Source organism: Catharus ustulatus, chromosome 15, assembly GCF_009819885.2.
Source record: "Catharus ustulatus isolate bCatUst1 chromosome 15, bCatUst1.pri.v2, whole genome shotgun sequence".
Taxonomy (NCBI): Eukaryota; Metazoa; Chordata; class Aves; order Passeriformes; family Turdidae; genus Catharus; species Catharus ustulatus.
Genome location: NC_046235.1, coordinates 443,561 through 460,972, shown reverse-complemented (window position 1 = coordinate 460,972; position 17,412 = coordinate 443,561). Strand labels below are relative to the sequence as shown.

The following is a 17,412-nucleotide window of genomic DNA, read 5'->3' as shown; positions in this document are numbered from 1 at the left end:
AAATCAATAGCCTTTCTCTCCAGTCTGTCTCTAAACTAAGCTTCTTTCAAAGACATCCAGAGAAAATGGATCATCTTTTGTTGTTGTGTGTGGTTTCGAGTTGGGCTTTTTTTTTTTGTTTTGCTTTTTTTTAAGTGGTCAAACACTCATAGAAGCATAAGAACTCCTTCTTCCCTAAACATACTGAAAGGATTGTATAGAAGTCAACACTGCCCATCAGTTTTACTGCACAATAGATGAGTTATCCACTTCTTGGGGAGGAAACCAAGTTGCAAGCTGCTTAGTGCTCGGCAAGAGAGGAAAAAATAAATCAATGTGTTTGCTTGATTGGGGGATGTTTAAAGCTGGTTGTCAATTAGTTCAACACAGTTTGCTGTTAGAGAGTACAACAGTTTAGCCCCAGGAGCTGAAGTTTGCTGCATTTCCTCAGATTCCTCCTGCTGAGAGACAGATATTGGCTGCAGCCAGGTCAGCAGGGAGGAGGAGAAAGGCTGAGGCTGAAGTCACGGGCACAGAGTGAGAGCCTGGGATACAGCCAGAGATCCCTTCTGTTCTGAGCACACAGCACAGCACACTCGAGTCCAGAGAGGAGCAGAGGTGGCAGCAGCTCCTCACCCCACCAGCACACACCTGAGATCAGCAAGAGCTCACACCTGAGATCAACCAAACCACAGCTCACACACCTGAGATCAACCAAACCACAGCTCACACACCTGAGATCAACCAAACCACAGCTCACACACCTGAGATCAGCAAGAGCTCACACCTGAGATCAACCAAACCACAGCTCACACACCTGAGATCAACCACACTGCAGCTCACACACCTGCGATCAACCAAACTACAGCTCACACACCTGAGATCAACCACACTGCAGCTCACACACCCCATGGGGTGGCATCTCCCTTCCACACAGCTGGGTCACCCCAGCCTCAGCAAAAGGGCAGAAGGGCTAAAGGGGGAGAATGAAAAAGTCTAACTCCAGTCTTTTAAGCAATATGCATTCTTAAGAAACTCAATACAAAAATCACGAATGGGGACAAGCCACAGAAGTCACTTCCCAAGGGTGCCACTGAATGCATCCAAAGGGAAATGCCTGCCCTCAGAGCAAGGGATCCCCAGGGGCTTTACCTACACTTCTGTTCTGACAGACAGTGTTGAAAGGTGCTCCTCAAAGCAATAATTGAGGCTGAGGAGGCTCCCAAAGGTGACCCAACCCTCTGCCCCCAGCAGGACCACCAGGGCTGGGGACCAGCACTGCCAGCTGTGCTCCAGCTCTGAGCCACTGACACCCTGATCTGAGCACACGTGGGGTGGCACTGCTGTGGCACTGCACAGGGACAGACACACCTGCAGCTGGCTGGGGCCATGGCTGGACAGACACAGACACACCTGCAGCTGGCTGGGGCCATGGCTGGACAGGGACAGACACACCTGCAGCTGGCTGGGGCCATGGCTGGACAGGGACAGACACAGACACACCTGCAGCTGGCTGGGGCCATGGCTGGACAGGGACAGACACAGACACACCTGCAGCTGGCTGGGGCCATAGCTGGACAGGGACAGACACACCTGCAGCTGGCTGGGGCCAGCAGCAGGGCTGAGCACTGGCCCCAGCATCAGCAGGTCTGCCAGCAGGGACAGGGAGCCAGGTCTGCCAGCAGGGACCACCCCACACTGCTGAACTGCTGCTGGCAGCCCCCCGGAGCTGGGCTCAAGCCCTGCAGTGTGCCCAGCTGCCCTCCCAGGCACAGCACACCCTGACCCACAGCACAGCAAGGAGGGTTTGCTCCGCAGCCACGGCAAGGGCCCCTCATGTCTGAGTGAGCACCCCAGCATCCCATCACCAGGAGCTGGTGCTGTGCCCACACAGCTCTAACCGTGCTGGAAAACCCTGGGAAGCTCACAGCAGCGATGGTGACCATCAAACGTCCAGCCCATCTCCAGTAGCAGCAGGAGCAGCCAAGGCTGGGAGCCAGAACAAAAGTGCTGTTTCTTTGTAATGCTTTTCATCTCCCCTCCTCCAGCCCCCCCCCCAGGTGGGACAATTTACCCGGTGACTATAAAGCTCTTACATGTGCTTGTTAGCACCCCCAAATTAGTAGGTGTAAAGTCAATATCCTTTTGCCTATTTACTCCTAATGAGTCACCAGCCAGAAACTTCACTTGAAAAAAACGGTTACAAATGCAGATGCCGAAGCAAATGAAATAAAGGCAAGAATCACAAACCTTGCACAAAGGCAAGGGGCTGGGCACACCACACAGCACCAGGCCATTGTCACCGGCTCAAACCTAACAGCTTTGATTTGCCTCCCACCGTTAAAATGGTTTGAAATGCAAGGTCTGAACAAAGGTGCAAGACACAGGAGGAATGAGAGGCACTGCTGGGCACTTAATCTCCTTTCAGTCTCACACAGGAGCTCCAGGAACGGCTCTGTTGAAGTCGGTGGAGTTTCAGGAGTGTAGGGAAAAGAATAATCAAGGCTTGGCTGTAACAGAGATCCAGCCCTGTGATCCCTCCATGCAACCAGCAGAATCCTGACTGGGGATTTATGTTGAAGTCACCTTCAGGCAAGTTCCTTCAGCACTGGAACCTGGGCCGACATCTCTGACCCAACAGGACAAGCCCAGCCCTGGGAGCTGTGGCGTTCACCCTCTCACTCCCCCCAAGATGTGGTTTGGGACCAGGAGCCCAAAGTATCCCCAGGCTGCTTCAGTACTCACTCCTGCAAGCTGTGAGCCTTGCAGCTGTCCCTGGCCAAGCACTGGGGACACTGCAGAACATTTTTTACATTTATCTGGTGCTTACATGCCATCCTGTTCCTTCCCTGCTCCTTCCCAGAGGCTGTGGGTCCCCTGATCTCTCAGCTCCCCTCTCACACTCCAATTCCCATTACCTCTCTTGCTTGGCCTTCCCAAAGCACTTGAGAACATCAGGTATAAACCAAAGCGTTCCAGCTCGAAGCCAGGGTCCCAAGCATGTCACCACCGTGTAGTCACACCCCAAAGGCTCTCAACAACCCTGAGCCTCTCAGGAGCAATGTCTGCTCCTTCTCTGCCCCAGCAGCCCAGCTTTGGGGTGAGGCCAGAGCTGCTGGGCAGCGGAGGAGAACAAGGACTCCTCTCCAGTGCTGCCTGGGGCCAGACCCTTCCAGCCAGCACGGCTGCCCTCGCTGCTGGACAGCACCCACAGCTCGCCACAGCTGTGAGAGCAGGGGCACGGGCTGTGCTCCCACTGCTCTGGGGGGAAAGGAGCCTTTTCTGGCAGCTGAGAATGCAGAGGGGGAGAAGCATCACAGCTTCACATCTCTCAGCTCACAGAGACAAGGGCAAAAATGATCTGAGCACTGCCCAGTTGTGCTCCAAGCTGCAGCAGTGCAGGCAGCATCAGCAGGGTCCGGACAGAGACATCCCCAGGGCTCACAGCCCAGGGACACACAGCCCAGGGTCACACAGCCCAGGGACCTACACAGGACACACAGCCCAGGATACACAGCCCAGGGACATAGACAGGACACACAGCCCAGGACACACAGCCCAGGATACACAGCCCAGGGACATACACAAGATACACAGCTCAGGTCACACTGAGAAGCTCTCAGCTCCACATCACCACAAAGGCATGAACTGTCTGTTATGGGCATTCAGGATACTCACAGTTCTTCAGGGACCACAGTGGGCACTGTCTATTGCTGGCACAGCTCATCAGAAGGGATGCTCAGAGTGCAGCCACGTGCCCACTTCCCCTGAACCCCAGTACCCCCACTCTTCCTCACTGGAAGAAAAAGGAGTTTTTCCTTTTCATGGGGCTCCTGAGTGCCTCTGCAGCAGCTCCCAGCAAGCGCAGACACCACACGTGTTCCCCCTGCATGCCACTGGCAGCCAGGCTGGAAAATGCCAGTATTGGAACGGGAGGATCAGCGGTTTCCGAGTGCTGATCGGACACTATTTCGTTCAAGCCACAGATAGTCATTCCTGGGGGTGTTTTCAGCTCCCTTTCGGGCTCCTGCAGCAGCAGTTTCTCCTCCTCACAGCAGCTCTGCGGGGCCTGGCCTTGTTCTTGCAGCCCCACAGCACGGCTGCCCTGGGAAATGTTTGCTGTCCTCCACCTTGCAGCTGCGGAAATTCCTGGCTATCTGCTTTTTCAAAGGGCTGAGGTGAAATCCCAGCGACTGCAGTGCCTGTTTTTTTTATAAATGTAACACCTTTCTTGAGGAAAGCCCAGCCTGAAAACAGGAAGGGCCTCACAGCATCTCAGAGCATCAAAGAATTGCTTCTGAGCGTGGTGTCCATCACAGGGTCTCTTTAGCACCTCTCCATCTGCAGCTCCCATCCTGCTGGCACACCCAGCTCTGGGCTCTGGGCTGAGGGTCAGGACAGCCAGGTGATGAAATTCAGGCCTCTCCATGGTAAGGAACAAAGTTCTTTCTGTGGCAGTGCCTGGAGGGTCCGGCCCAGCTCAGGCAGGTGCAGCAGAGCTGCTCAGGTCAGGGCTGTGGCCAATGCCAGCACCATGAGTCTCAGGAATCTGACTCCAGGAATCTCCAGCTGCAGCCCACAGGTTCCATGGTTCCTTCAAGAAGTGTAATCTTCATATCAGGTTTCTATTTCCCATCCTGTCCTTAGTTAGGCAGTTTCTCATTTCTTCCAAATGTTTCTTGTGAAGGAAAAAATCTCGTTGGCCACTTGACATCATGTACAGGAATGTTGACCCAAAGCAAAATGTACAAGAGCATTTGTGACAATGTTTTCCTGCCTTCCTCTCCAAAGTAAAAGCGATTAAAAACCCTTTTGGGAATGCACACTCTCCTATTTGTAGGGCACTTTTAATTGCACCCCAAGAACCGACTTGGATCAATCAATGCCGGGCCAAATGCTTAGACATGGGAGAACCTCAGAGAGCGCAAAGCAAGGTTTGGTAACAGACACCAACACAGAACACCTGCAATAAACCCAAAGGAGCTCTCAGCATCTGTGCACAGAATCACTCCTGGCCTAGAAACAGACTGAAAAGGACACAAACTTCTTCCAGAACAGAATGGTTTGGGTTGGAAGGGACCCTAAAGATCACCTCCAGTGCCCCCCACACAAATTTCTGACACAAGAAATCACTACACTGACAAGCACAGCACATTCCCAGAGCCATGGAGGAGAAAGGAAAACCCCAAGTTTTTTTCTGTGCTCTTTGATCAGGGCCAGGCAGGTACATTTAACAAAGCAGCTGCCTGACCTTCCTGGGAAAGCACCACAGCAAGGCAGGAGCAGATAACATCATATTGACCTGTCTTCAGGGGCTGACATTCACATTTTCATAAAGTGTCTAAGAAGATAAATCACTGTACTAATAATATTTGTATTGATTATCTAAACCGAAGCAGCAATCGACTCCATTGTCTCACTTCCTCTTAAATTGCTCACAGATGGGATCCTATTTCCTATTCTGCATTTCTAATGGGAACACTTAAATCACAGTGCAGAATTATACACACACACACAAACTGTTAACAAAAACCCTTTTATGACTTGCATGAAAATATTTTTCACTATGTAGCTCACTTTCCACTCCACACAGAAATTAAAAATGACAAATGATCAGCAGATCTCTACATTACCTCTCCTCGTTATTTCTAATATTTGCTGACCTATGCTCTCCAAACCCTGAGCAGTGCTTGTGGACACTTGAAGTTTGGATACAGAGCTAAAAGGAGATCCTTTTTTTTCCCATGAAAGTCAAGTTAAGCTATCTCAAGATCCAGGAGTAGGGAATTCCAAAATCAGTGTGGTGTAAGAAGTAAAATAAACAAAAGCTTTTGCTGTTAGTGCAAAACAAGGCACAAAACAGAGATTGGGCTTCAGGTGTGTTGCAGCAGGAGAGCAACCATCAAAAGTAAAGGAAATTAGCAACAAATTCATTGTTTGAAGTAGGTTTGTCATGAACCAAAAAGGCTTGAATTTCTCTAAAACTTCTCATCCTGCCTAAGCAAGGCTCTTCCCCATCCTGGCACAGGCACAGAACACAGCAGAATAAAAGCTGAGGATGTCTTCAGATGGTTTGTGTAAGATACAGTGTGCTCCAAATGGAACCTTCCAGAGCCACCAGGAAGGTGAGGGCAGCCAGCAGCCCTCGCTGCCCAGAGCAAGCTGAGAGCCCCAACCCCATTTCCTGCCCCTGCCCCAGCTCCATCCTCATCCTCAGCTCCATCCTCATTCTCAGCTCCATCCTCATCCCCAGCTCCATCCTCATTCTCAGCTCCATCCTCAGCCCCAGCCCCAGTTCCTGCCCCTGCCCCAGCTCCATCCTCATCCTCATCCCCAGCTCTACCCTCAGCTTCAGGTCCAGCCCTATCCCCATCCCATCCCATCCCATTATCCCATCCCATTATCCCATCCCATCCCATCCCATTATCCCATCCCATCTCATCCCCAGCCCCGCTCCTGGCTCAGCACAGCCCTGAGCTGCCTGCAGCTCCAGCTCATCCCCTCCTGTGCTTTCCAGGACAGCTCCAGCAGTGGCCCAGATGCCAAGGAGATGTTTGAAGGCCCAAACAAAAGCAGAGCTCCGAGGACCACGGGTGAGGCAGAGCCCAGAGCAGCTGCAGGCTCCGGCAGCCCCAGCCCCATCTGACTGCACAGCTGCCACGGTGAGTGATCATCCCTGGCTGAGGTCAGGTCTGCCCCCGGGCTAAGTGAGTGAAAATAAATGGTTTAGGAGATAAAAGGTCCTTTAAAAAATTTATTTGTCTTGTCGTGATGTCAAAACTGTAATGGGAAGAGACTGGAGGCAGCGATACGTGGGTTAAATGGGAAACAGCCATCCTGATGGGGCAGCACAATAAATTACAAAGCAGATCCCGGCTCATGCGGGATTTGGGGCTGAGCTGCACCGACACACAAACCCTTGCACGCACCTGTTCCTGGCAAGGAAAGCAACTGGAAATACACGTGGAAAAACTGTGGAAATACAGCGGCATTTCACAAATCCGAATTGCTGGTTGGGCTACATCTCTTATCTTCCCTACAGATAAATTCTGAGCCGCCCAGCCACAATGAGTTTTGGTTTTCACTCCTGCTCTTCCTAGGAGAGGGGTCAAAATAGATTTGAAGTATTCCAGGAAGGGAACGGGTTAATCAGATTTCCCAAGGCAGCTTGCTGTTAAGGTGCCAGAAATACCGAGGGGAAAGAATGACTTGCTAAAGATGGGACAATGGCACTGGTATTTTGCATTTGTTTCCAGGCTTTCAGATAGAACAAATGGGAGTCATTAGTGAAATGAGTTTAGGGAGTTCTAAATTAGCTGTCAGGCTGCCAGGCCCGGAGAAGTGCTATGTCAGCCATTAATTCTGGAGAGCACTGGATTACCCCAACCTAGGAAGGAATCCTGCAAAATTTAGAGTCAATTAAAGGAGCCTATTTTGCTATAATAATATTTTCCACACATATTACACCTCCTCGTGGAACAGAGCCCACTTGTACCACAAATGAGATCTCTGGCAGGATGGAGCAAGGCTGGTGTCTAGACAGCTGTAATGTGCTCCGGTGGGCAGGAGGCAGAGCACAGCATCCCCAACACAGCGGGGCCCCGGGAAGTGACACCCGATGGCCTCGGCTCCTGCTGTCCTGCACCACCCCGGAGCACATCTGTGCCTTTTTCCTTTTTCCTTTCCTTTCCCCGTGTCCGGTGCTGCTGTCCCCCAGTGCCCTACCCCTTGCAGGTCCCCGTGTTTATTCTGTCCCCAAAAAGCACCCCCGCTGTAGCAGGTTTACAAAGCAGGGTTTGTGAGCTCGTGAGGGAGCCCCGAGTGTTCCCGGGGCTGTGATGGAATGGATCCATGGGATCCATGGACAAACCTGGAAGGTAGGGTCAGTGCTCAGCCCCCAGCCCAGCCTCGGGACACCCAAACCCCCCAAACCGCAGCTGCTCCCCAAGAGGAGCAAAGGCTCTCACGCCTCTGCTGCGACACTGCTCAGTGCCCGCAGGACAGCAGGAGCGGGGACAAATTAAACCCCAAACCCCACGGCTGTGAAATACAAATGAGGCAAAAAATGCCTTCAGCCAAGCAAGAGAGCTGCGCCGGATACACAGGCCGTGAGCAAACAGGATAGAATGTCTTCTGCCTTTTGTGAAATGAAAATAAATGAAAGGATCTAAGGTTTCAGGTCACTGATCCCTCTCTTCCCTATCTGTACCATTTATCGGAGGTAGAATATAAAGGTTCCAGGTCCTTTTCTTTTTTTTTTTTTTTTTTTTTTTTGTCAGGACTTTAATGGTTGTTTTTTCTCCTTCACCCTTTCATTTTCTGAATGAAAGGATCACTTAGGAACCTGTAAAGTAATAATAAGCTTATAATAGGAATATTGTTTTTCTGGGCCAGTGCAAATTCTTTCTGAATAGGTCGAAGAGATTAAAGTAAAAATGCAATTTGTAAATAGATCAGTCCTTTAATTAGTTTATAGTCTGTTAAGAGATAATATTTTGCTCACATAGATCATCTGTTATCTAAAGATCTCAGAGCACTTTAGGAACATCAATTAAGCCTTTAAAAAAAACAACCTTGGGAGATAGGTAAGTGTATTTAGATTAATTAGTGTTGCTGTGAGCAGCCGGCATTATTATTAGATTTAATTTAGTCCAATAATTGACTTATCTGTTAATGGATTCTAATTCATCTGAGAAGGGATCAAATCCATCTGATTAAAAGAATTACATCGACTCAATTAATTCTATTAACTGACTTAATTTGCCATTTAATAATCTGACACACAGGGCCGATCTTGGCCCGGAAGAACGCACAAACCAAAAATTACACAGCGGGATTATTGTGGCAGCAGAACTGTGCATTGCAGAGCAGGAGTTCTGCCTTTTGCACACCTGGGTGGAGCAGCCCGAGGGGATTCCTGTGGTGGATCCCTGGTGGATCCCCAGCCCTGCAGCATCACTCCCCCTGGGCCAGGGCTGGCAGAGATGTGTCACCGTGCCTGGGATCTGCCACCCTGCCCCGGACCTGCCACCCTGCCCGAGTTCTGCCACCTCCCCTCTGCCCTGGGCATTCTCTGCAGCCAAAAGCTGAGAAGTTGTACAGAAGCCAATAAACCTTTCAATAAAAGTGACCTCCCTTCAAAGGCAGGACAGCCCTCCCATTTGGAAGCTGGGTATGTAAAAAAAAAAAAAAAGGAAAAAAGAAAAAAGGCATCTGGACATTGTTGTGAGTGTAAAGACGGGAAAGAGGTGCTAAAAGATTATTTGCTCCGCTGTCCTTAAACGGGCTGGTGCTAATTGCTGGTGGTGAGCAGCAGGGACCTTGCCCCGGCAGAGCTCCCCACGAACCAAACCATCACTCCGCCTGGTGCCACCTCTCCCACCGGCACCGGCACCGGCACGTTGGGAAGATTCACGGAGCCAGCTCTCGGGCACCTTTCCCCACCTTCTGCCTTTCCTCAGACATGTCTCTGACGTGCTTGTCCTCCCAAAGTCGTCCCCAAGCCGCAGTCCTTGGGACACGGGCCCACATCCCCTGGGCAGGAGCCGGTGCCATTGCGGGGTGGCCCGGCTCTGGCAAGCCCGGCTCTGGCACACCGTGAGAGGCAGGGCAGGGGAAGGGAAGGGCAGGGCAGGGGAAGGGAAGGGCAGGGCACACTCGGCCATTTGCCGGGGGAGGAGAGGGGTCTCCTCCAGCCGCAGAGCTGACCGGCAGGACGGAGATGTGCATCAAAAGTTTGCACTGCTGAGATCCCCAGACCCAGTTTAAGCCTCTCTCTGGTCCTGATCAAAGGTTAGTCCATAATAAAGCCTCCGGGGGAGGGTTCCTAGCACATAAAGAGCCCTGTGTCGTGCCTTTGTGTCCAGGTTGGGCTGGAACACAGACGGTTCTCACTCCAGTAACTCCGACATCTCCCCCCTCTGTTATCCCAGGCTGCAGCTTTGAGGGGTCCCGTCCCTGTCCCCCCTCACTGTCTCATTGTCATGCTCTGAATGCCAAGCAGCACCAAGCGCAGATTTCCAGAACCTTCCTCAGGGCTGGGGCCGAAAGGGCTCCACAGCCTAGAGCCTGTGCTGAGGAGGCTCCAGGGACGGGGCTGGGGCTGCAGGAGAACAACTCAGGGAGCTGGGCTGGGGGACAGGGAGGGATGGGGAACAGAGTATGGGGACAGGGAGAGACTGGGGAGCAGGGTTGGGGGACAGGGAGAGACTGGGGAGCAGGGCTGGGGGACAGGGAGAGACTGGGGAGCAGGGCTGGGAGACAGGGAGAGATTGGGGAGCAGGGTTGGGGGACAGGGAGAGATTGGGGAGCAGGGCTGGGGGACAGGGAGAGATTGGGGAGCAGGGTATGGAGGCAATCAGGGTTTCAGGCGCAGATTCTGGAGGCACTCAGGGATTCAGGAGGAGGGTTTGGAGGCACTCAGGGATTCAGGAGCAGGGTTTGGAGGCACTCAGGGATTCAGGAGCAGGGTTTGGAGGCATTCAGGGATTCAGGGGCAGATTCTGGAGGCACTCAGGGATGCAGGAGCTCCCGGCCCGCAGTGTCGAGCACCGCCCTCGCCCCGCTCCCGCACGGGTTTGTTGTTCAGACACGATTGCATATGCATGAAGGGGACAAGATGGGCTTTGACACATAAATTAGCACTTGTCAGCTGCTCCCGGGAACACTCCCCTGCCGCAGCCACGGTAAATCCGCCTGCTCTGAGCGAGGGCAGAGCTCCACCAGGGCACTGACAGCAGGGACAGGAGCGCTCAGCGCTGAGCCCAGCCCAGCACAGAGCCCAGCCCCGCGCAGAGCCCAGCTCAGCACCGAGCCCAGCCCAGCACAGAGCCCCGCACTGAGCCCAGCCCAGCGCAGAGCCCAGCCCCGCACAGAGCCCCGCACTGAGCCCAGCCCAGCGCAGAGCCCAGCCCCGCACAGAGCCCAGCTCAGCACAGAGCCCCGCACTGAGCCCAGCCCAGCGCAGAGCCCAGCCCCGCACAGAGGCCAGCTCAGCACCGAGCCCAGCTCAAGAACCAGTGCCAGAAAATGACACAGCCAGTACACAAGGGGCACTTTCCACTCCTGTCATAGCCGGGAATTCGGGAATGACAAAGGACAAGGTTGAGATCTCAGGCAGGGATTTTTCTGAGAGAGGGGCTAGGTGAGAGGGGCACACCAGAGCATTGGGGGTCACTCCCTGGCTGTCCTGGGGGTCACTCCCTACCTGCCAGGTGCTCCCTGGCTGTCCTTGCCCTGGCACAGCGCGGTGCTCAGCTCCCTCAGTGCTCAGCCTGTGGGCACAGCCGCTCCCACAGCGTGTCCTGCCCTCCTGTCAGCCCAGCTCCACCTCAGCAGGGCTGCACCAGACAATCCCGCACGAGTGGCAGCGCCGCTGAGCTCCCACACCCAGCTCTGCAGCAGCACGGGCACACAGGGGGCTGCACATCCCAAACACCAACAGGAGCGGTGCTCTCAGCAGCCCCAAAATCCTCCCAAGAGCCAGCTGGAGTAAAAGCATCTCAGCAGCATCCATCTCAGAAAGAAGCAGAATTCCAGCACTTTTCACAGCCCCAGCCTCCAGCAGCATTTCCACCACGTTGCTCATGTGCAGATCACAACAAGAACAGTTGAATGCACTGCTAGCACATGGTAACTATTGCTGTTCCTGTGAGATCTGGGTGCTCTCAAAGCCCTCAAAGTCTACTTTCAGTTCAAACCAAATATCTCACCCCCTGAAAAGATGGGAGTGCTTCATTCAAACACTGGATTCACCCAAACAGAGCCCAGGAGTTCACAGGGAAAGGACTTCCCCAGCTACCAATTCAGTGTCATTTATGAATTGCAGTAAACAAACTGGTGCCTCGTGGCTCATTCTTCTCTTCAGCCACACACCAATAAATTGGGGCATGGCAGGACTGTGGGAACTGTCTGAGCTGGGAGGCAGCACCAGCAACACAAATCTCATAGTCCCAACCTGGAAAGGTTTTTTCCCTTTTATTTTGTTTTTTTTATTGTGCTTATTGTTTTTCTCCCAAGAGGTTCTAGCACAACACCCTGGATTAAAGCCTGCAGTCTGGGGGATCCCAGTGAATATTCTTACCATATTTATCTCCATCTTCTCCTTTGGCACTGATCCTCCTGCCGAGCACCTGGATGTGCTTCCCGCTGGTCCTGCTGTAGAGCTGGTAGAGCCGGAGCTGCTTCCTGCTCACGTCATCCCTCGCCCGCGTCTGGTTCTCCACGTGTATCCGAAAATCCACGTTCTCCTCAGCAGCAAACATCTGAGAGCATGGGAGAGAGCACACCTTGAGCACAGCAGGGCTCTGGGCAGAGGGCTGCACACCAGCCTGGGCACTCACACCTGGCTGCCCTTCCCGAGGTGCTCGAGTGCAATTCCACCCAGAGCTGGCTCTCCACGCTAACCCAGACCTGGGGATTACAGCCACACTGGGAGGTCTTGAGTAAAAACTGCTCCTCCTCCCTGCTTTGATTTAATCCTGGTCAAGGGGGAGACTGGGCAGCATGCCCCCAAAAACCCCCTCACACCTTCACAATGGGAGAGCCCCAAAAGTGTCCCACGATCTGTTCATCTGTGATCTGTGGAGCACTGGCACCACAACATCCACGCTGTCCACTCCAAACTCACAGGTGGGCAACATTTTGGTGGCAGACTCCATTTACAGGACAATAAATGACTTAGAAGAACAGGTTGCAAGCAAAAGTGTTCTGATGTATCAGTGTGGGGAGGGAACTGACAGGGAAAATGGAAAATGTCAATAAATCCTGGTTCAGATCCACTCCAGACTAAAACACATAAAGAAAATGGCCACAACACAGAAAAGAGCCCCACTTCAGTCTCTGCACATCATCTCATACCAGCAAATACTGTGAAGCCTGGAAGTCAAAATCTCAAGAGAATTTTGCAGCATTCCCAGTTATCTGGGACACCCAGGCAGGAAGAAAAGCTCAGGCAGTGCTGCTGAGCACCAGAGCTGCAGGAAGCCCCCTGAGCCAAAGGCCAAGCTCAGCACAGCAGCAAGGAGCTCCCAGTGATGCTGCGGGGTTGCCTTTGGTGCTGGCACTGGAACCTGGGATTTTGGTATTTGTCATTTTGAGCAGGAAGTGATTTAGCTGTGATTTGGCTGCCAGAAGCCCACAGGGAGCTGAAGGCACAGGCTCAGGCTGGGCAAGGGAGGCTCAGGGCAGTGCTGGGAAAGGCACAGCCGTGTCAGAGGTGACAGAGAGGGCTCACAGTATTTCCCACTGCCAGAAAACAGCGCAGGCAGGAGCTGGGACCCAGGGCTGGGGCAGTGAGAGAGGAGCAGCCCCTGCAGAGGGCATGGCAGGGGCCACAGCTGAGTGCTGCCAGAGCTCTGCCAGCCCAGAGCTGGGCTCTGCTAGCCCTGCACTCCCCAGGCACCACAGCCACACCTGAGCACAGCACACAGCACCTGGCTTTTGACAGAAATAACAGCAATTTCTTTTCTCCTTGCTGCATCTTTTCTTGCTTTCTTTACAAATCCCATTGTTGCAAAGGATCCTGAACTACCAAACCCAGGGATGTTCCAGTCTGCCTTGTGCCCACAAAGCAAGGCTATTTGCAGCTAAAATTCCAGCTCCATCATTTTGAGATTTAAAACAGATTTTAAATCAAGATGACGTCGTCACATTGCTTTCACCACATGTTAATGAATTTCACATTTTTCTAGGGAAAAAACAAAACAGGTGGGATTTGAAGTGGGGGGAAGGGCAGGTTGCTTTGCTTTTCTGGAAACTCCCAACAGAAAATGCAATCTGTTTTCCAAAACATGTTTTAATTCTCTTCTAATTGTCTCTGGAGCACTCACACCGCAGAGCCCCAGCCCATGGCTGCGGTGCCTTGGTGGGCCCAGGTGCACCCAGGGAGCTTCCAGTTCAGTGCTCAGCTCCAGTCTGTCACCAGCACACCTTTGTCACCAACACAGCTCTGTCACCACCACACCTGTGCACCTCTGTCATCTGTGCATCCTTGTCACCTGTGCACCTCTGTCACCACTGTCCTGCCTAAGCTCAGCTAATCAAGCACCTCTTTCCTTTGCCAGAAGGGCTCCAGCAGCACAGGGGGTGTCACAGGGAGTGTCACAGGGGGATGTCACAGGGGGATGTCACAGGGGAGGACACAGGGGGTGACACAGGAGTGACACAGGGGATGACACAGGGGGTGTCACAGGGGGTGTCACAGGGGGTGACACCTCCCCCTCCCCTGTCCAAGGAGCTGGCAGTGTCACCCCCAGGCAAGGTGCTGCTGACCCAGAACAGCCAGGCCAGCCTGCACCACTGCAGCAGTGCCCCAGGAAGTGCCCAGCTCTGCCCCAGGGCAGAAATCCTGCAGCAGGAGCAGTCAGGGACTCCCCTTGCAGCTGGGCTGTCCCCTGGCCAGGAGCTGTGGGCAGAGCAGCAGTGAAACCACCCGGATTTAGCCACCTGCTTAAAGATAAGCTCACGCTTAAGCACCCTGTGGAAACAGGATGCTCTGCTGGAGGGTGGCCAGAGGGAATTAACCCTGCCAGCCTGGGCTGCATCTGGCCTGCAGCAGAGAATATCAATACCCAAAAATAAAATTTCATGCAGAGTTGATCTCGTGAGATAAGACCTGTTTGATCATTGCTAAAATCCGCTCTCACAGAACCCCTTCCCTACTGGGTGCACTCCCTCAAGCAAACCTCTCTGAGATAGGGAAGCCCATGCATATATACCACAGGAGAGACTCTTTATAAATCTCACCAAAATGAGTAACATCTGTCTCCTTTGGCAGCTGATTGCCAGTGTTCAGTCAGGGAGGTCACCTGAAACCAAGCACATGCACCCCCGAACACTTGAATGCAGAAATGTCTGAAGTCCCTTAAACTGAAGGGCTTTCACTCCTGTTCACCAAAGCAAGTTTTCCTTTTTAGTTTTCACCATTGAAATGCTATTACTGCACATGGACACTTCCTACACAGAGTGAGAGCCCTTCTGTGCCTCTCAGATCATCCCAGCTCCCTGCAGGCAGCAGAGCCCAGCCTGGGGCACAGCTCCACACAGCCCTGAAGGGAAGGGTGCTTGTCCCTTCCAGCTCTGCCAGCACTGTGGGACACGGGAGACAGGATTCTCCCAGGATCTGGGAGTCTGTTATGGTCTGTCTGCCCAGCTGCTACAGGCTGCTGTCTGTGTGTGCTGATTTCATCATCTCAGGACAGTGGGTTTGGGTAATTCCATCTCATTCTTTGGCAACAATTTATAACCTGCCAAATCCCAGCTGTTAAATCAGAGCATTGAATTTGGTTTCATTTTCATTCCTCCTCTCTTCCTTTCCATCAGTTCCTTATCCATTTACTATTTATTTGTCACTACACCTTTCAGTAATAATATCCAAATACTGTTGGATTATATGCAAATGCAGTTGGCTATCCAGAGTTTATACAAGGGAATAAACAGCATTTCTTTTAAAAGCAGCCATCACCTCAAGCCCCAGCAGCAACAGAAATGCCTCAGTGCTGAGAAGGAGCTGCTGTCCCTCGTGGGCTGGCCTTGCCCAGTGATCCAAGGTGGAACATTCAGTCCCACATCCCTTCCCAAAGCCAAAGCAACCAGAACCAGCACCTGCCGTCCAGCGAGTCCACAGCAGAAGACTCCCAGGTGCTTTTTTGCCAAATGATTCTCAGATAAGAGTGGATTTCATTTCAGATGGCTTTACAACGACCCTGCAGCCTGAAGAATGAGTCCCATTTGTTAAAGCCCAGGCAGAGGGTGAGGGAGGGAGCACTGTGCTGGCCCAGCCCCAGGTTTCAGTGAGCATCACTGCAGACAGGCTCAGGAGCAGCACAAGGCTCCAGGGCTGTGGGGTCAGCCCTGCCCAGGCTCCTGCCCCCTCCCTGCACTCCCAGCCCCTCCAGGGTCACTGAAACCCTGCCAACTCCCAGCTTTGGCTTTGCCCCCAGCCTACCTCCACGGCATTTCCTATTTGGAGCTTTCCAGTAACAGGGATGTCAATCTGTTATTGCTCGTGTCACAAAGCGTTACAGCGTGAGATGTCCAAGGCCCACAGCACGGCCAAGTCAGCTGGGAGCTGGCTTCACAATTTCCTATGTGCTGCTATTTGTGCCACGGAGCACTGAGCAGAGAGCAAACCAGATGTCACTCCCAGCTGAACCAGGACCACCAAACCCCTCTCGCTGAGGGCCAAAGATAAACAAATCAGGCTATTCAAAGTCCTCTCAAAGCATCTGATAAGCAGGAAATACTTATTACCTCTCAGGCATCAAATCAACCTAATATTAATGATTTTCTCCATGACCTTCTGAACACAGAAAAGTTAACTCAATAAGGTCAACAAGAGGATATCCAAGACAGATCTCTCTCAAGCTCTCAAAGGCAAGTAACAAACCACTCTGCTTCCATGACTTTGGCAGAATTCCTGCGTACAGATCCCAGTAGGATTTGCCAGCTGCCCATGGCACACAGCGAAACACAGAGAATTCCTTTTCCCTCCAGTTAACTGCAAAGCCAGGATGTGGTTACCTTGGTGCCACAGAGCCAGAGGGGATGGATGAGCAGTGCTTGGGTCCCTCTTTGGGTTTAGGAGCAGTTTGGGAGAGCAGCTCCGAGCCCAGATGTGCAGGGAGGACACTTTGGCACTTTGTACACCCCACCCTGGCCATGTGGCAACAGTGCCAGAATCCCACAAATGGACCCAAGCCTTTCCAAATAACACAACTTTGAGCTTTGCTGTGGTGTTTGCTTCTTCCTGATACCCATGGATTTTTTTTTAACTTGAAAAATAAATATCCAAAAACGTAAGCTGCTCTCTCAGCCATGGGAGGTCACATGGATGGTGACTGTGCTCCCTTTGGGATGGTCTGTGAGCATGGAGCCCTGTGGAAGTGCTTGTTCCAAGTGACCAGATCCAAGGTTCCACAAAAAGCTCTGCCAGTGGCATTTACGAAGTACAGTAATTTCACGAATACAAGCCGCACCATTTTGACTAAGATTTTGCTCTCAAACCGGAAATGCGGCGAATACTCAGGAGCAGCTAATATGTGAATAATTTTCTGACATTTACAACCCCAGAAGTGCCAGCCAGGGTGCCGAGCCGAGCAGCTGCCAGTAAAAGTAGCTGCCAGTAAAAGCCATCATTTCACGATTGTTACAAATTGTTACTCTGTTGCGCTGCGGTTGGAGCCTGACTCCCTGCAGGCAGCACAGGGGGCAGGGAGAGAGGCGGGAGAGCTCTCTGCTTCCCTCCTCTGCCGCAGCCCAGGCGAGAGACGGGGGGACCCGTGCCGCCATCACCATGGGTCGGGGAGGCAGTGGGGTGCTCCGTCCCCACCCGCCGCCACGGGAGCGGGGGAGGGGCTCCGTCCCTGCCTGCCACCGCAGGGCAGCACCGGGCCAGGGCGAGCGAGCCCAGAGGCGGCGGCCGGCCCCGAGCGG

At 52.8% G+C, this 17,412-nt stretch overlaps 1 protein-coding gene across 1 annotated transcript in view; it reads right to left on the bottom strand.

Moving 5' to 3' along the window:
* FGF18 (fibroblast growth factor 18) overlaps positions 1–17,412 on the bottom strand; it is a 61,741-nt gene that overhangs the window by 25,664 nt on the left and 18,665 nt on the right. The window contains exon 4 of the mRNA XM_033073633.2: positions 12,062–12,242. Within this exon, the coding sequence (XP_032929524.1) occupies positions 12,062–12,242 (181 nt within the window). The remainder of the gene's footprint in view (positions 1–12,061; positions 12,243–17,412) is intronic.